The following is a 20769-nucleotide window of genomic DNA, read 5'->3' on the forward strand; positions in this document are numbered from 1 at the left end:
CTTAATTATGGATTATTATTATTATCTAGGGAGTAATAAAATGAATTATAATTTGACAATTTTTAGAAGATAATTAATATGATATTTTTCAATAAAATTATTATTCGTGGGAATAACATGAGAAATTGATGAAATCATATCCTTCATTTTGGAAAAAAAAAATACTTAATTTATAAATTATTTTTTTTCTATTGTTTAAGAAATTATTAATATAACAAGAAACATTGTCTGTGTTTAATGTAAATATTTTTGGGTAAATAATTGGTTCAATACAACAGTTTATATTTTAATTAAAAAATATAAAAATAGAAACAGTTTAAAAGTTTTTATCAGATGTTACAATTAAAAAATTATAAAAATAGAAAAAAAATATATTTTAATTGGTCTTCACTATTTATATTGAATTATTAATAAATAAAAGTTTACTGAAACAGTTTAAAAAATTAAAAATTATAAAAACAAAAGTTGAATGGAACTATTGTAAGAAAGTTAGCACTTTATATGTCTTATACTTACAAAAAATAGTTATAGGAAAAAAAATTAATGGTAGAGGAACCATTATATAATATTGTTATAAATGTAGATTGTACATGCTATATATATCACTCTGTACCTTCAGTTTATATACTTCAAAAATGATCTAGAACTTCATTCGAGTAGTCCTCTATAAGCTTTTAACAAATTTTCGCATGGTGTGCTCTTAGATTAGTTTACTGCTTGAAGAATGACCATCTCCACTTTGAAGATATAGGGAGGAGTCAAGCCATGGCCCATCTTCTGATTTGTTTTCTTGCTTCATACTTTCTTGAGAGTACGCAGATGAAACATGAGTTTGGCTGTCCTGTGATAGCAACTCAAAAGCTTTAAATCTTAAATCTTGGTTGTTCTCACTGCGCTTGATTATAGGTGCTTGGATTGGAATTTTTCCTTCAAGCATTCTCACAACAGAAGACATTGTTGGTCTAAGAGTGGGAGAAGGATTGGTGCACAAGAGTGCCAAGCTCAGCATTCTCATGGCTTCCTCTTGAGAGTAATTTGAACCAAGACTTGGATCCACCAATTCCAGAAGGTTTCCCTGCTCTTGGAGAACATAAGCCTATGTAGCAAATAACATAAGATTAATCGTAAAGGAAAAAAGAAAAGATCAAAGAGTAATTTATCCTTCAATTTAACAAATAATATTCAATCCAAATGGTCTTAGATTGCTTCTGGTTTTTCAACTTACCCAATCTAGAAGGTATACAAACTCTTCCTTTGGTCTGTATTTTGTGTTGCTTTTTCCACTGACAATCTCTAAAGCTACAACTCCAAAGCTATATACATCTGCTTTATCCGTCAAGTAGCCCCTCATAGCATATTCTGGAGCCATGTAACCACTGCCAAGACAAGTAGTAACCAATAGTCAGTAACTTCACAAAACGATGAAATATAAGTTTGATACTAACTTGACATGCAGGAGAAAAAACTTGTGGACAGAAGTGCAAGCCAGTTGTTTATGTTAATAAAATTAATAATCAAATATGAACTCATTATGAACCAAGTCTTGGACTCTTGATTGATTATGCTACTAATAAAAATACTCATTATGTATGATCTTAATCATGAATTCAAGCTAATGGATGTGGTGCAATACTACTAACATTGTTCCAGCTATGCGTGTACTGATATGAGTATTTTCTTCTTCATCAAGCTTAGCTAAACCAAAGTCAGAGATCTTGGCATTCAGTTCCCTGTCAAGTAAGACATTGGTTGCCTTAATGTCCCTGTGTACTATTTTCAACCTTGATTCTTCGTGAAGATAAGCTAATCCCCTTGCTATCCCCACACAGATCTTCATTCTTGTAGGCCAGTCTAAGTTTAGCTTCACTTCTTCTCCACCTACAGGAAATTTGGGGGTAAGGAAAGAAGATTTTGTTCATTAATATATTAATTTTGAAGTAGAAACACATACACAAACTCACAGTATACGTGTAAGAAATTTACCAAAAAGTGCACGAGCAAGACTGTTGTTCTCCATGTATTCGTATATCAGTAGCAACTGGTTTCCTTCAATGCAACAGCCATATAGCTTCACCAGATTAGGATGTTGCAAAGCAGATATCATTCCAATTTCATTGACAAATTCTCGGTTCCCCTGCTTTGATTTGGAGGAGAGCTGCTTAACAGCAATCACATCACCGTCTGGCAGCACACCCTGTGATTCAACCATTCCATCAGTATCATGTTCCATGTACAATAGTGTTGTGGGATAAGTGCCATACCCCAAATGTTTTGAAATCCTATACTGATTATATCAGATGATTATGTTAGTTACCTTGTATACAGGCCCAAATCCTCCTTCACCTATCTTATTTGCAGGGTCAAAATTATTAGTAGCTGCTTTAATTTGTCTTAAGCTGTAGTAGCCCGTTTTCATATCTAGAAGTTCTGCAACAAGGAATTGATAAATGAAAAGAGAAGCACAGAAAGAGAAACGCGACTGCAACAATAATGAACCTAAATCTACATTTTCTTTAAAATTTCCCACTTTTGAGGATCTTTAATGTAAATTTAATGTATTAAATTAAAATATATGGATATATTATGTCCTGTAAATATTCTTTTATTAACAAAAGGCAACTTACAAGAGGTATTTATATTTTGGCTTCGAGTCTTACCTTTATCCGTTGTATCTTTCCTACAAAGAAGACCCATCTTCCAAAGGACAACCAGTATCAATATGACAAGCCCACATGATGCAGCAACAATTCCAACAATGACTCCAGCAGACAGCCCTTTTGAAGGATTCTCAAAGTCTACAACAAAGTACAAATGCTTACAGGACCGAACATGGCATGATACTTGAAAGAATAACTAATAATAGTAATAATAATAATAATAATAAAAAAAAAAAAAAAAAAAAACGCTTACTTGGTATCATCTCAATAGCAGATATCAGAGGTCCATATACACCTCTCTCAGGAATGGAAGTAGTTCCTTTCCCTGCCCAGTATAAGTGGATTTCCAAGGTACCATCATCAACATCAACATCATACTCCATAGTGATGCCCTTTCCAACTCCACCAGCTTCTTCTGCAATGTTAAAGTCTTTCAAATATCTAACACCCTGTGAAGATGCATCATCGAAATTGTCTACCTTTAGTTCAGCACTTCTATTTTATTAATATGCCAGATGGGATAGATGACAAAAGATGTAAGAAACGACCAAAACAAAGCAACTAAATATTTTGCTTCAACACTCACTTGAACTGAAACATCAAATATGCGCCTTCCTAAACTTCTAAAAGTTTGATCATCAGTATACATTATCTCAGCAAAATGGAGCTTCACTTTATATTGTCCGTTTGGCAAACAAAAGCCATAGTAGTTAAGCGACATAGGAGAAAGGCGAGCGCTTTGGTAATATCCTGGACCACTAATATTCAAAGAAAATGTATTTTCGGCTACAAAATCTGCATCATTGTTTCCCATAAATACTCCTGTGCTGCTATAGGCCCATTGTCCTTCATTTCTAAGATCAAAGTTTGAAATGCCAGTTCGGCTGAGGTCACCTACATAGTTATTGCCTTCAAACTCCCCCTCAGCTCCTCCACAGTTTATGAACAATGACCTATCTGCAAAGACGTAGGGAAATCTCATAAGTTACTCCAAACAGAAGCATCAAAAAGCTTTTTTCACAGAATTATGGTGGTGTATGGAAACATTTTAGCTTAATTTTAGCTCCCTTATTATCGTCATTTCTTGAATTTGGTCCCCATTATTTTGGCCAATTCAATTTGATCTTACATTATTTTAATTGTGTAATTTTGGCTCATCCAACATTTTGACATTGAATATTAACAAAAATATTAATGCTGCAGTCTAGTGTACTGCCAAGTTATATTTCTATTAAATATTGGATAATAAGTTAAAAGATGAAGTAATATTGGAATTCACAAAAAAAAAAAAAAAACAAAACAAAACAAAAATGGGACCAAATTCGAAAAATAACAGTACTAAGCCAAACATTTTTGTTTTACGTCTCAGCAACACTCACACTGGGGTTCTCCTGCACAAGGAAGATTCCTCTTCAAACAAAAAGTTCTACAAAATGAATACAGTTAATTTTAACAGGTATTATAGAATGGTGATAAATCAAGTAGAAATGCAAAAAGAAAAACAAAAAAACTTACGAAGCTGTAGTTACCGCTGAAGAAGAATGGCTTGAAGCCAAGTTCCTGTTCAGTAATAGTAAAAGGTTAGCATTGATATAGCTGAAAGAAATACTTATATATTGCTAAACAGAGAGAACCTTACACATCCGCGAGCTGACAGCTAGATGCAGAAGACTTGGTAAAATTGTTGTAAGATAAATCTCTGAAAGTGGACATATGGTAATTTTTGTATCATTGTATCACTGATAGTATAGGGTGTAATTCAGTAAAGCTTTTAAATTATGTAATTCGAGAAACCAAGATAAAGAAATATGCTAACATGTTTTCTTTGAAGCTCAGTATCCAGTCCTGAATTTCTCCACTCAGAGAATTATTTGTCAGAAACCTGCATTAAATCAATAAATAAAAAGCAACCAATTTGTCAGGTATTAAAGTACTAGCTGATTATAAGATATATGACACTTTTTTGTCTAATCTTCTGGTAAGGAAATCGAATCTTCACTTACAAGAAATCTAGACTTTCCATATTTTGTATTGATTCTGGGACTGGACCAGTTAACATGTTGAAGCTTAGGTCCCTACAAGACAAATAAGATAGTTACAGCTGATATGAAATTCAAAGAACAAAATTTCTGTCTCATGTGAAAACACATACACACAGGATAACAATATTATGGATTTTATGTTCCAGAAATTACTCCTACCAAAATGATTAGTACCTATCACACCATGGTTATGCAAAAAAAAATGTTCTTAGGATAGATCACCTATTTTCCCTCAAAGTGACGAATTAGTTCAATAGTGTTAAAAACAAACTTGAAAAGCATTACCACAACCACCCGAAAACAGGATATAAAATTAGTGACAAAGACAGCCGACAGAATTATTTCACAAAAAATAATGGGAAATCATTTAACAACCTTTGTATGTAAGTAATACATGAACAATTTCTAATGAAAGTAACCCTTTGAAACAAATTGGCACCAGAAATAAAAAAGAGTTTAACAGCACAAAACGCTCTTGTCTCTTCAAATGTTTGTTGTGGAAATGAAACGAGTAGAAAATAATAATATTGTGTTTGGATGGAGAACTTTTAGAAGGCAATTTAAAATGCACAAAAGATATGGTTTGAATAGACAATTTTAGAAGACACTGAAATTTAGAAATTTATGAGTATTGTTATTTTTTAAAATAATATAATACCAAACACAAGCTTTAACTATTCACGATGGTGCCAGAAATAAACTTGAGCTGACCATTGATGGAACTTACAAAGTAGTTAAACTTGTCATTTCACTGAAGTAATCTGGAATACGACCCGTGATTAAGCAATTTCTAAATGCCCTGAGTCACAGAAATGCACACCTTCGTTGAAAGCCCAAATGAATCTTAAAGTTCTTAACATAAGTAGTTGAAAATGTTTGAACTCACAGTCGTTTCAAGTTTTTCAACTCCTTCAGATCAGGAAAATCCATAGTTGGTCCTTTCAAATCAGTTATTCTCCTGATACAGAAATGTTCATCAATGAAAAGGGAAATGTTATTATGATCAAGAATCATTGCACAATAATCTCCTGAGATAAAATGCCCCAATTCAGGAATATTCCAGAAAGAATCTAGTACTCACAATTCAGTCAAAAGTTTCAACTGAGATATAGTGGAAGGAATTGGGCCTTCCATATTTGTTCCCTGCAAATCCCTTACAAAAACATAAAGGTTAATTAGACAATTTTCTTTGAAAGAGTTACTGATTGCAAAAGTTTAACCGAGATTAAATACACGCTGGAAAGAAATCTAACAAGGAACCAAAGGGTATCTATCTCATGATGCATCCATTTCTTAGTAGATTTTACGTTTTGTTCTTTATAACCTTTTATATCAAGTTTGATGAGAATATCATGGGATCTTGACTATTTACCTTCTTTTAATTCAATTAACTAACATCATCTATAACTGAATTGTACTAATGGGGCAACATTTAAATCTTACACTAAGCATGATATAGAATATTAAATTTGTTTTCCTACTACCAAACAAGAAAATAGTAATGAATTGTTCTAAATGTACACTCACAGTCTGTCAAGTTGGGTCCAGTTCCCAATGAAACTGGGTATTGGTCCGGATAAACTGCTTCCATCTATCCTACTGCAGAAAATGCAAAGAATAATTTTAAGATTTAACGGAGATATGAAAGTAAGAAACGAAAAAAGGAACAACTGTATCAGTTTGTCACTCACAAATCAGTCAAATTTCGAAGTTCGCCAAATGTTTCTGGTATGGTCCCTGTGAAATTATTTGCAGAAAGAAGCCTGCAAAATTTGTATAAACTAATTAAAAAACGCTTGAGCAAAATAAAAACAAACAGTTGGTCACAGAAAAGTGAATGATGAAAATTGATTATATACATAAAACGAAAATGGCTCGAATGAAAGAGTCTTACAGTCTCCTCAAATTGCTCAAATTCCCAAGATTAGGAGGAAGTGGTCCTTCAAGTTGGTTACATTCCAAGACCCTATAAAAACGAATGCCATTATCATCATCCAAGTATTCAACTTCCAATACCACTTTTCAATGTAAAAGATCCAAATTTTCCAGCACTTACAGTTCCTGCAGACCAGCAATATCACCAATTTCTGTGGGAATTTGACCACTTAGTCGGTTTCCCAGAAGGAACCTGAGCCACAGTAACAATTGCACATTGGTCATTGCAGTAAGAAAACATAGAAAATAATGAAAGCCAAATATGCAAAATTAAGTGAACCCTAGACATAAAAAAACGTTTTAGTTAAGAAATTATTAGATATAAAACCATTTTTAGACTGCTTAGGCTTTTAGAAGGGAGAGTCATGAATAACAATTAACACAAAATAAAGGGCGTGGAAGACTAACAAATTGATCAGCGAAGAGTTGGGAGGAAAACTTTTTGGAAGCGAGCCGTTGAGATAGTTGCGGGAAAGATCACTGCACAAGGCATAGAAATTCTAACAATAATTATTGGCATTCACATAAACAAATACAACAGTTCATCTAAAATGCATTTTCATGTTAATCAACATGTTGTGCTACCGGGATATAATCAAGATTGTCAGAGAGTGACAACATTCATGACCATACATAAGAAACAAACAAAATAATATTTACAAACTTACAGCACTTTCAGATGGGTGAGATTTCCAAATTCACTGGGAAAAACTCCAGATATATTTTGACCCTTGAGAAAGCTAGCATGGCCAAACAAGGGTATTAGTATCCCATAAAGAAACACATAATTAATTAAAGAAATAACATTCAATGAATTTATTTATATAAAACATTAAAAAATGTACATATTAGGCAAAGTTTAGCCAGAATCTGCTATACTGTAAACTAAAACGCACAACTTAACTATACTTTTTTTATTGGCAAAGTAGCTATAAAAATACGTACATGTTATCAACATGGCAAACTGTGCCATTTTGGAAGTTGCAATCGCATGTGACATTCCTCTGAATGTCACCACCGTTTATATTCATCTTGCCATTAAACCCTTCATTCTCTATGCAAGAACGCTCTGTAACTGTCCAGTTCAAGTTTTCTAGTTTATCCGATATTGTTTGCAGTACTTTCACTGCAACACAAACACAAGGCAATGCATTAGCCGTAACCATTTTTCCAACAATTGAGTTTTTTACACATTCCAAGACTTAGTAAAAAGCTTAAAAACACAAACAGCCATTTTTTTCCTCAACAAATTGCATAAATTAGAAATCAGTAGTTTTATTTTGATCTCACGCATGTTGATTATAGATTTTGTAATTTATTTATCTACTCTCTTTAAACCGAATTTAAAAACTTTTCGAATCTCTTTTTTTATGAAGAAATTGCATAAAGTGATATTTTTTATATTTCCCAATACATGGAAGTATAGAGAGTAAAAAGCTCATTTGGATTAATTAATAAATATGTAATGGGTTTAGTATTTTAAACCGACTGAAATTTTTTAGGTTTGATTTAATCTCATTTCAAAACCAATACGCATTTTGACGTGTTTTAAACAATAAAAGAATAAACAATTTAAAAAATTAAAAACAATATATATTTTTAAAATAAAATTAATTTTTAATTTTAGGTAAATAAATTTATGTATGATACATATGTATAATATCGATATCTAGTTTCGATTATATTTTTTTTTTTCTAACTTAATTTACTTGTACAATTTTCTTTTAGTTGGTCCATCACTTCAGAGGCATTTTCAAAGCTCAATGGTCAACTACGAAAATTGTTTACTAATTGATTCAACTATGAACAATAATTTGAAGTATCTTACTGATTTCAAATCGAACGTTAATCTGAACATAGTTTTTAAGGAAATCTTTAACATATTCCTAAATACTAGCTTGAATATAGTCATTTTCGATAAATTCTAGATACTGACTAATCATATTTCAACTCTCTGACGTGGAAAACTTGAACTCTTAAAGTCAAAAACTTTTAATTTCTCAAAAATTTAAAATGCTTTTATAATTTTATAATTAATAATTGCATCTGTGTTAACAATTAGTTAGATGTCTGATTCAACTATTAATTTGGTCAAAAAATTAAGGGCTATAAGGATCCAGGCATTAAATGAAACACTTTAGATTCTAGAATTCAATAAAAAAAAAAATTACTTCACCAAATACAGCTATATATTAACAAACTTCATTTTTTTATTTCTTAGATTTTGATTCAAGTCAAGTCAAATATGGTGGGAATAGAATATAAGAAAATTTTAATTTTCATTCAAAGACTATGTGCATGGCTCTTTCTCATGTCAAAATCAGAATCATAAATATGCATGGTTTTGGTTTTCTTTATCTTGAATGTATGCCAATTTTTGCATACAAAGCATCGAATCTTACCATGTCCATTGTTTTTCAGAAACAGCATAGTCAAAAAAGTAGTTAAGATTATCCAATAGTAGTGATGCAAACAAATCAATCTTAATTCAGAAATACTATAACACAAGCCTCCATGCAAAAATCTAAATTTCTAAAATAAAAAATTATTTTATATAGTTTTGACTTTTTCTATATTCACAACAATTTTCTAAAGAAAAAATTCCCCATTTAACATCACCTTCTACCTAAATTTTTAAGAATATAGATTTCTGGTTTTTTCTTATATATTTTTTTCATAAACATTTATACTTAAATTTTGTATAAATAACAAATTACATTAAATTATATGCTTTTTAAAACTCTAACTTCACTTATCGGTTTATTTCAAAACTTGTTTCATATTAGAACTTTTATATTGATCAATTAGACAATGAAGTTTTATAAAAGTAAGTATAAATAATAAAAATTAAAATGATTGCTTCTGAAAACATATGAAAAAATTGGAAAGAGACATACTGTATTGGACTTTACAAATGTCAACTCTAAAGAAAGCTTATTTTTAACTTGTAATCTCCATCATAGTTTTTGAAATACCTTCTATAATAAGGCCTTTAATGAGTTATATACTAACAAACTTAATATAGAGAGAATATAAGTTATGCACAACAAGGAAAATAAGTTTATACACTTATTCAAATTCTTACACATATTGAGTTTATTAACTTATACAATAATTAACTTTCAAGTATGATGATTTCTAATTATTTGTTAACATAAAAAGTTGACACTAACAGGAGACAATTATTAAACTCTTTAATATATAAATTATATATGCAGAAAAACATTATTTATAATTACTTAAAAAAGAGTAATCATGTTAGATGAAAAAAAAAATAAAATATATATATATATATATATATATATATATATATATATTGACTTAAAGTTTATGATTTTTTAAAATGAGCTTTTGTAATAACTAAAATTCATTTCTTTTAAATGAACTACATTCCATTCTATATACAGACACTTCTCTGTTTTAGATTTTTTCTTTTTCTGTTTAGTGTTACTTAAAGGTAAAAATGTGTTATATGTATTTTAATTTTTCATAAAAATGAAAAATGTGTTAAGACATTAACAATTTTTTTATTTAACCAATTTCCTATGATGTGTAAGATGAAAAACAGCAGCAACAAATTATCGGTACAAGAAGGTATGGGCTGCAACCTGTAGCATGTGAAAGCAGAGCCATTATTTTTCCTCTTTTTTGCCATTAATGATGTTGAACTATCTTCACTCATAGTTGTTATATTCAATAAATTCTCATTAACCTTTTCTGTAGTAGAAGTGTCATATCAATATAGTGATAACTATAGTTAAGATGAAAATTTGGTTCTAAATTCAAAATTTATGATCAGCACATGTCAATGCAAGATGCTTTTCCAAAATGTCTAAAAACATTGTTTTCAAGGGTGTATATATAATTAGAAAATACCTTCTGAACATAATTTATTTTGAATTTATTGACTAAATCATAAGCATTGGTCTTATCTAAAACATTAAAAAAAAAAAATCATGGTCGTGAAGACAAGTAGTGGTCCTCCACCCTTATCATTTCATTTTCAAAACGTTGTCATCTCTCACATGGATGTGTCGAGTCAATCAAAGGGTGTCGTCTAGCAGAGCACCAAAACATTCCTAAGGGACGATTGAGTGATCAAGAAAAACCCAAACTTGATACGATAACATGAAAACAAAAATTGAAATGATTATCATCAGAAGTTTAAAAAAAAGTTGAATTGAATTTGATAATATAAGATATAAAACCTTAGAAAAATCCATGGACAATCATCAAAAGTACCCAGATAGGAAAAACAGAGTTTTAAAAGTTCTCTAAAGAAGGAAGTTACTGAAAGAAACAACAGAACAAGCACCTGGTGTTCAATTCTAAGTATAAAGTGAACAATGATGCAGAACAATCAATTCTCATCAGAACCTCAACTTCTTCATCCGGAAAATAAAGTGTTTTTCATAATTTCTTTGTATTTTTGTCTAATGCAAAAGTGAGAACGGTTAGAAGGGTGGTTAATCACAACCTAATCGTGAAAAGTTTGAGGAGAGTTCTTTTTGTTGTTGATATAACTGCACTACAAAGTTCAGAAGAAAAGCGTGGAAGCGTACCTTCATCTTGTGGTATGAGTTGAGCATTGGATTCAAAAACTTGAACGCAATTCAAAGCCAAAAGCCCTAACAGAAGAACATGGATTAACCGCATGTTGCTGTCTGAAAGCTTCGAAATTGGTTGGGTTTGAGACAGAACCGTCCACACGCTGAGAAAACAACAGGAGTTGTTAGTAGGATTTGTATGTCTGCGGTTGTTTGTGTCTGTTTGTTTAAAATAGGCCTTGAAAATTGAGATATATTTTTTACCAATATCAGCATATAGAACATTGGCTAAATTGAAGAAGAAAAGGAGATAAAAGTAAGTAAAAAGGTACAAGTAAGTAACATTATTGGTTTTTCAATTTGGGTGAGATGACTTAATCCACAGTCAACACACGGCATTTGGTTGAGACATAAATTTTGATGCTACGACGGTTCCTTCATGTCGGGCAGGGAGGCGGCTACCCAATATTTTCCAACTTTTTACTTTTCACGACACTGTCTGTACTTAGAAATTCTCATGAAGCTTTTCTGCTCTGCTTTGGAAAAAGGAAATAAAGAGAAATTAGAAAAGTAAAGAAGAATATAGGTTGATTGAGTGAAAAAAAATTAAAAAATTAAAAAATTAAATTAAATTAGAACATTGATAACTGATCGAAGAAAATTAAAAAATAGAATGAAAAGGATAAATTTATTTATTTATTTATTTATTTATTATTGGTAGAAACACATTTAGTATATTTACAATTATTTATTTATTATTGGTAGAAAATACATATATTATACGTATGTGTATTTTTTATTTTATGATAGTAAAGAATAATAAAATTACTATTATTATAATTATATAAATAAATATAAACAATGTTTATTGTAAATAATTTTTATTTATTTTTTAATTAATTTATTATAATAAAAAGTCACTTTAGTTTTAAAAAATGATTAAATTTAAAACGTATATAAAATTTTGTATGATATATGTTATAAAAAATCTTAGTCCTTGTTGGATTTTTTCAAGCTCTATTTTTTTTTTCAATTGAGTTCTTAAAAATGAAAAATTGAAACAATTTACCTTTTGTATTTAAATTATATTGTTTTATGTCTTTTAAAATTTCTGGAAGTTTTTACTAGAATTTTGTATTTTTTGTAACCTCTTGAGTCAAGATTTCTTGAAGGCTGTGCTATGAATTTGTAGAATCAAATCACCATGGAGATAATTAGAAGGAGAAGGTTGTAAATCTTTACAAGAGAACAATTAAAGGTACCTATGAAGGAAATATTTTTGCTTCCGTATTATAAAAAGGAGATCTTTAACAAATTAGAAAAGACTTATACAAAGAAAAAAGAGTTTTGAAGAGTATGTTTAAGAGATGGAGGTAACCTTGATGAAAGTTGATGTAGAAGAAACACCTATGCCTAGATCTTTTGATGGTTAGGAGGTTAGGTAGTATGAATAAGGTAGAGGATGAGACCCCCACTAGTGCAGAATTGGCTTTTAATGTTACCCCTTAGACGTTAGTTGAGGGGGAGGGGGGGCTAACGTAAATTAATGACTGGTGGCATTTTCGTAGATAAGTTGGACATATAGACGTCGGATCCCCTACTAACTGATGTCTATATGTCTGACAGGTAGGTGAAAAGTCATTTCTTTCCACCATATAGACGTTAGTTAGGAGGGGCACCGACGTCTATAATATTATAGACGTTAGGGTCCCTCCAACCGACGTCTATATATTTGACAAGTACGTGAAAAGTCATTTTTTTTCGCCATCTAGACGTCTGATCCCGCCACTCCGACGTCTATATGTGATTGTAGATGTTGGGTCCCCTTACAACCGACGTCTATATATACCATGAATATTAATTTTTAAATCGAATGGACATCATATTAGTGAGGTCCCCGACGTATATTTGATAATAGACGTCGGTCTCTAGGGAAATCGACGTCTTATTTCCTGTTAAATAAGACATTGCGAACCAGCAGTTACGCGCACTTCATCGTCTTCCATCGCCTTTTCTCTCCGCAGCATTGCATTTCTTGGTGAGTTTTATCTCTTTTGAACTGTTTAAACTTACTTTTACTCCGATTAAAGTAGTATTTGTTGTATTATCTTATGTTTGAACCGATTAAAATGAGTTTTCATTGTGTTATGGTGCAGTTTTTCTCGTGTCTTTGGGTAATGTAGTGCACCTTCTCCCTTTGCTAGTTTCCTCGTAAGAAAAGCTTGCTTCTTTTGGATGTCTTATGGCATTTCAACCTAAAGCTGAGCCTGGGTCCTTTCCTAGTTTTCATGTCACCGTATTTTTTTTCTTTAGCGGTTGGAATGCAACTAGGCAATGACCCAAGTTTGGTTTTAGGTTGAAATGCCATAAGAGATTCAAAAGACGCAATTTTTTCTTACGAAGAAACTAGCAAAGGAAGGAGGTGTTACTACGCTACCCAAAGGCACGAGTAAAACTACATTAAAAACACAATGAAAACTTAGTAGACGTCGATTAATGCCATGTTCGACGTCTATAGTGCCCTTAGACGTCGGTTCGTGCCATGCCTGACGTCTTGATAGTGCCCGTAGACGTCAGTTAGTGCCATGTCAGACGTCTTTATAGACGTCGTACATGGCATTTAACCGACGTCTACAACGTCGTCGGATCTGCAGAGTCTGACGTCCCATTAACGTCACCCATAAAGACGTTGGGTCGGGATCTGACGTTAAAAGCCTCAAATAACAGATGTCTAAAGCCCTTTCTGCAATAGTGCCCAAAGAAGAGATATTTTCCAATCTAGATGTATGGTTATGGGAAATGTGTGCTCACTCATCATTGATGGGGAAATATTTACAAATGTAGCAAGTAAACGACTAATGGAAAAGCTTGGTCTAGTGACATTTATACACCCTAGTCCTTATGATTTGCAATGGTTGAGTGAGGATGGAGAATTGGTTGTGGATAAGCAGGTAAACACTTCTTTCTCTATAAGTAAATATGTCGATGTGGTAGTATGTGATGTGGTACCTATGGAGGTGAGTCACTTATTGTTGGAAAGACATTGAAAATATGATAGAAAGATAACCTATGATGGTTTTACCAATAAATATTCTTTCTTGTTTAAAGGGCAAAAGGTGTCCTTAACACCTTTATCTCTTATAGTGGTTTGTGATGATCAAATTAAGATGAAAGTCAAAAGAGAGCAAAATAGAAAAGAAGGAAGAGAGAAAATTATAGAAAAAGGAAGGTAAAAAAATAAAGAGCGTAAAAGCCTTTTCTTGAGAGAAAAAGAGGTAAATAAAGTGTTAGTAAACAAACAACCTTTATATTTGCTTATGTCTAACAACATTTTGTTTGTCTTCTGTGCAAGTTTCTTTGTATTTAGGTATGAAGCAACTTCTCAAGGAGTGTGAGGATGTCTTCCCTAAAGACATTCCTCATAGCTTACCTCCTAAAAGGGGTATTGAACACAACATGGATCTTATTATGTGTGCATCCCTTCCTAATAGGCTAGTCTATAAGAGCAATTCGGAATAGATTAAAGAAATACAAAAGCAAATGGAACAACTCATGGAGAAAGGATGACTTAGTGAGAGCTTAAGCCCATGCGTCACTCTAATCATCCTTGTTCCATAGAAAGATGGATCATGGAGGATGTTCGTGGACTGTCGGGACATCAATAACATCACCATCAGGTATAAACATCCTATTCATAGACTTAATGACTTGCTTTATGAAATGTGTGGTGTTTTTTATTTTTCAAACATAGATTTGAAAAATGGTTATCACCAAATTAGGGTAAGAGGGGGAGATGAATGGAATATTGATTTCAAAACAAAATTTGGTTTGTATGAATGGATGGTTATGCCATTTTGGTAAACCAATGCACATAGTAACTTTACGAGATTAATAAATCATGTGTTGAGGAATTTTATTGGTAAGTCTATTGTTGTGTATTTTGATGACATCTTGATATATAGCAAAACACTTAATCACACTTGGGGCACTAAAGAGAAGTTTTATAAGTGCTTAGGAAGGAGAAACTATATGTCAATATGGAAAAATGATTTTTTTTTGTACAAATGAGAATTTTTTTCCTAGGCTTTGTAGTTAGCTCTAAAGGAATGCAAGTTGATGAAGAAAAACTCAAGGTCATTAAGGTTTGACTCACTCCTAAGAATATAAGTGAAGAGAGAAGTTTTCATGGCTTCACTAATCTCTATAGGAAGTATCCATAGTCAAACTCCTCAAATCGGGTAACTTTAAATTTTATGGACCCTAGTCCATTATCTCACCAATTTGTGGAACTCACCCTGGATTGCGCCTTCCTCCTTATTTCTTCAAGAAAATTTTCTTAACAGTGATTAAGAGTATGAATCACTTCAAGAAGATTAAAAGAGTACTTGTCATGCTTGACAACATAGCAATAAGATTGTTTGTTATTGATAAAAGACCTCTAAAACTTGCAAAAATTGAAAGAATCAAGAATGTAGGCATCTAGTCCTGGCTAATCCTAGGAAGACCTAGAATTCTAATGATGAGGTAATCTACAATGAGTCATACGCCTATCTCTTCTGGCAACAAGCGTTCTTCTCCTGGTCAAATGTGTCTAGACCAAATCATGCTTCATATAGTAACAGCTCGTCTGAAGATCTTAGTGATAACACCACTCTTTCTGGAATGTGCAGTCTCAAACCAAGTAAAACTCATCATTTTGATGATTATAATGCTACCTTCTTGGCAAATCATAATGTTATTGGATGACATCTCTTCAACGCACTACCAAAAGGAGTAAATGTATCCCCATATCTACCTCAAATTATGACTTTCAATACAAAAAGTTATATGTCATGTAGTAGTATAATTATTTACAACCTTTGCGATGATTTCTCTGTATGAAGAATTATCCAAGGGTGAACCACCTCTTATATTTTTCCTTCCACCACCAAGTCTATCTACCATACCTGAAGAATCCTCTATGGAAGAAGCTCTTACTTCTTCAACTCTAAATACCTTTATCCTCACCCTTGAAAATGTTGGTTCAATCACTCAAAAATCCTCTTCACCTCCACAGATCTATATTCATACCAATATTGACTATGTCCCTAAATTTCTAGCCCCTCATATCAGGTCACAATCTCAACCTCTTAACAAAACCTAAAGACTCAACAAACAACTTCTTAGTCACTACCTTGATCACTCTTCAAGCCAAAACCTCCCCAAGTCTCCCTATTGAATAATCCAATTCCTCAAGACATCTTATCCAAGTTCATCAACTGATTGCTGAAAACAATGTGTAACAAGAAGCAAAAATGGTTACAATGTATCATACAAATAGAGAAGAACAATAAGTCAACTTCTAAACACTCCTGACCACTACAAACATGATAAAAATAAACAATAAATAAAAAAAATTAAAAAGAAGTACAAACAATCAAATGTGTATCTTAGAAACAATTTAGTACACCATTGAATGAAATCATAGAAAGGAAAATACCTTTAAGATCTAAGAGAAATTTTCTTATATAAAAATAGTCGAATTACTGAGATATAATGAAAAACAAATTAGTAAACAACAATATTTTTCAAATGAAAAAAAATTAAGAACAAAATAATAAAGAAGCTAATTTTTTTATATTACCTAGTAAAGGAAGAGTTTATGCTATTGAACACTTAAATTAAGAGTTAAACATTCACATGCAGAAAAAAAAAAAAAAAAAAAACTTGGACAGGGTGAATTTGTATATACTCATCGCCACCCTAATACCCAATTGGAAAAAAATTAAATATTATCCATACTTATATCCGTACCTAGTAAGTGTGGAAATTTTCGTAAAAAACGAGGATGAGTTCAAACAATACTCATAGGGACATATTTATTTATCATACCTAACTTAACGACTTAAAAAGGAAAAAATATAAACTAATCACATTATTTTGAGTTAAAAGATTCAAAAGAATAATAATGTTAACTTAAATATTAATGTTATGGATATTGTTTTCTTAAAGTATACTCTTTGTCATAAATAACTTAATAGTATATGTTTACTACATTATCAATAAAGACTAACACTATTTAATGAAATTGATATGGCAAAATTTCACTTATTTCATAAGCACTTTTATGATATGGAAATTAGTTTATGGAACAACCTCACCACCAAATGAAAACGTGAATGATAAGTCATAGGATTTACTACCATATGTTATTCTTAATAAGATTAATTTTGAGTTCTTAGAATTAAAAACTTGGAAAGATTTTCAGAAAGATAAATCTCATCTTTTGTGAAAATTTGAGTTACACTATGAGAAAACTTAAGGGTTTGAGAAACATAAAACATACTTAAAAATCGTGTTCTTTTATTTTTACTAATAAAACAATTTGTTAAACTGTATCATAATTTTACAATTAATTTAATAAAAATATGTTGACACTAAAAAATAATTTAAGTCATTTTGTTTAGACCTAAAAAGCTAAAGCGAATGGTACTAAAAATGTTTTGTCAGTCTTTATTGGGCCTTTAGCTGACACTAATTAGGATTGTAATATAAATATAGGAGAGTAATAGTAGTATTACATCATAAACTGCATCTTTGTAAAATCATTAAGTAATGAATATGTATAGCAGTTGATCATAATGATATTAAAGCTTCACCACCATGGTGTTTTCAATTTTCTTTTTTCAACCTCATGATTTTCATCTCGTACGGTTCTTTAATTTTCATTGAGGTCATTTGTTGACACTTCATTAGGCCCGTATGGTTTGTGGGAAAGCCCATGATATTCAGAATGGATATCATTATAGTCTCTCCTTATATTAAAATGGTAAAAAAAAAAAAAAATAATTATTAAAGATACATTACTTCAGTATTATAGCCTCTGCCTTAAAAGATAACGAGAAAATATTCGACGAGACAATTTTACATTTATTTAACAGACAGATATAAAATAATTATAAAAAAAATAAAGTTCTATATATTTTTAAAAAATAAAAAATAAAAAAAATGTTAAATGAGAGTAAAAATTTTATTATATCAAAAGTATATATTTGTTTTAAATAAAACACTATCAAATTTCACACAATTATTTAAATTTCTAAATCAACACAACAACGAATTAAATAACCCTTTATATATTCATCACCTCAACACACCAAATCAAACTGTATTAGCGTAGTATTTAACTCTCTCTAGACTCAGTCATTTACATTTTCTACCATTGCATGTGTTCAGTATGTGACTGATTCCACGTTGCCAGGCATCTAAACCCCTTAAAATTAAGGGGCACCATAGTCTTAGCCATGATGGAAAGATATGAATTACGATATTTTACCAGAATACGCAAATCTCATTCATAAATTGATGTAAGTTTTAAAAAAATCATGAAAACAGACAAGTTGTTGTGTAATCACGACATAATTTTAATAATGAGATCAACTAGTTTGGTTTGAAACAATTTAATCAAGACTTAATTAGTACAGTTGAGCTAACGTATGATATGATTCGCTCAAAGTCTAAAATAGTTTGATTAAGGTATGCAATAATGTGATCAAGGTTTGACATAGTCCACCAAGGTTTAAAATAGTCCGATTAAAGTCTGCCTTAGTTAAGGTTTGAAACAATTCATTTAAGATCAAATATACTTCAATCAAGGTTTAAAATACCTCGGTCAAATTCTGTACACGTGTTAAAATGTGATTGGACGATTTCAAATTAAAAAAGTTGAGACAGAGGTATGTTTAGAAGAAAAAAACCAAAGTTTGTTTTTTAATTTGAAATCGTCCAACCATATTTTGACACGCGTGCAGTGTCAAAATAGTGTCAAAAAATGGTGTTAAAATTTTATTTTCCTTGATACAATCCAAAAGTTTGTCTTCGGAAGCCGAGATTTTGACACTCTTATTTTGACACAACTTTAACAACGCCACGTGTCAGCTTCCTATTGCGAATTTTTTAAAAAAAAAAACCAACATTTTGACGTCATGCAGTTGGATCAGATTTGAATAATTTATTTCCATCTTTGCCCTTGACCATATTTCTTCGCTGCTTCATCAGAAACCACCAATTCCTCCGATACGTTATTTCTCTTGGGTAACGGTGGGAAATCGTTTTGGGGTTGTTTTTCTGCCATTTGAGTGTCGTTGGTCGTTGGGGTTGCAGTGGAGGCCTTCGTTATCGGTGTGGGTGTGGCGTTCATTGGTTGTCGTCATTGTTGGTGTGTTGGGCTTGCGAAATGACGACTTCTTCGACGAGGGTAAGGGCATTGTTTAAAAAGTCGTTGTTTATGGTGAGGTGTATGGATTTGGGGTGTATGGATTTGGGGTTTTGTATGTGTTTTATGATTTAGGGTTTTTAAGTTTGGGTTTTTTGCAATGTGTGTGCAGTTGACGGTTCGTCACTCAGTTTCGACAAAGTTCATCTCTAGTTTGAACAAACGTTTGAGTAAGGAGCAGCGCTCATTGATTGCCGGGACTCCGTTTGGGTGGTTTTTAGATTTGACTGATAATGTTAAAGTTGGTAGGAAAATGTTGAGTGAGTTAGTGTTTAAATGGGTGGATTCAAGCAGTGGTTTCTTAATTGCAGACAAAGTTGTGCCTATGAATGAGAAAGATTTTTCTTTAGGTTTGGGTTTGAGTTTAGATGGGAAAGAGATAGATTTAAAGCTAGAAATGGGATGTAGTAGATGTGTAATAAAACAAGAAATTTGACTTTGCTATACAAATGTTTGATGAAGAAAGGAAAAAGCATTCCTTGTGCTCCTTTTTGTAGCTTGTACATATTGGTTGGTATTTGTGAGATATTAATTCCACAGCGTAATGGAAAAGTGTTTCCCATACTATTTGAAATTGTTGATAATTTAAATGATTTGGGAAAATATTGTTGGGCTAGTTTAGTGTATAGATGTTTGGTACGTGGTTTGAACAAAGCTTCAGATGCATTAAAGAAAGGAAAAGCCGCAACGAACGTTTATGTCGATGGTTGCATTTACATGTTGCAAGTAAGTTATGTTTATTCATTGACGGAGTGGAAATTCAATTTGGTGTTGTTGCTTCCATTAAGTTTTTCAGTAACAGTTAACATTATATATTTTTGTGTAGGTTTGGTTTTTTGAGAAATTGATTCCTCCCAAAGGTGCTATAGAAAAAAATCCAAGAATATTGCATTGGATGAATTTGAAATTGGGAGAGAACCTAGTAACAAAAGCTTTGGAAACTGGTGTGGTATGTTGTTTGAGTGTTCATTGTTATCATTAATAAATGTCTTCTTAGTATGGTTTTAATTGTTCAATTTCAGGTTAATGTTGATGTTGATGTTGATGTTGATGCTGATGTTGGTACAAGGAAGGATGAGAAAGACTTCAAGGATCAAGCAAGAGGAAAAAATAAAGATGAAAAGGCATCAAGAAAGAAGGAACTTAAGAAANATCGNAGAGAGCGGTTTATGGAAAGTTTACACGAGCAACAAAGTCTTGTTGNAGAACTTAAAAGGAGGGTTCTTGTGTTGGAGGAAGAGGTCGCATTCGAGAAACGTAGACGAAGAAGAGCACAGGATGGTGGAGACAATGTGCCACATGACGAACCGTCCATATCCCCTAGAGGCATGTCC

General features: G+C 31.7%; 1 protein-coding gene across 2 annotated transcripts; it reads right to left on the reverse strand.

Moving 5' to 3' along the window:
* Positions 1-477: 477 nt before the first annotated feature.
* Positions 478-11675, reverse strand: LOC106756408 (probable LRR receptor-like serine/threonine-protein kinase At1g53430). 2 transcript variants are annotated; one of them, XM_014638826.2, is made up of 25 exons: positions 11525-11675; positions 11197-11345; positions 7580-7760; positions 7303-7374; positions 7043-7114; positions 6756-6827; positions 6594-6665; positions 6391-6462; positions 6227-6298; positions 5781-5852; positions 5586-5657; positions 5427-5498; positions 4661-4732; positions 4474-4539; positions 4297-4356; positions 4173-4217; positions 4037-4083; positions 3244-3614; positions 2911-3106; positions 2658-2795; positions 2315-2427; positions 1984-2194; positions 1641-1878; positions 1226-1376; positions 478-1096 (listed from the first exon to the last, which is right to left on the reverse strand). In XM_014638826.2, exons 1-25 carry the CDS (start codon positions 11578-11580, stop codon positions 701-703), a joined length of 3138 nt encoding a protein of 1045 aa, XP_014494312.2. In that variant the 5' UTR covers positions 11581-11675; the 3' UTR covers positions 478-700. The 2 variants fall into 2 exon arrangements, with proteins under 2 accessions (XP_014494312.2, XP_022634521.1); XM_022778800.1 differs by lacking the exon at positions 5427-5498.
* Between the last annotated feature and the right edge of the window lie 9094 nt (positions 11676-20769).

This window comes from Vigna radiata, chromosome 2 (genome assembly GCF_000741045.1).
Source record: "Vigna radiata var. radiata cultivar VC1973A chromosome 2, Vradiata_ver6, whole genome shotgun sequence".
Taxonomy (NCBI): Eukaryota; Viridiplantae; Streptophyta; class Magnoliopsida; order Fabales; family Fabaceae; genus Vigna; species Vigna radiata.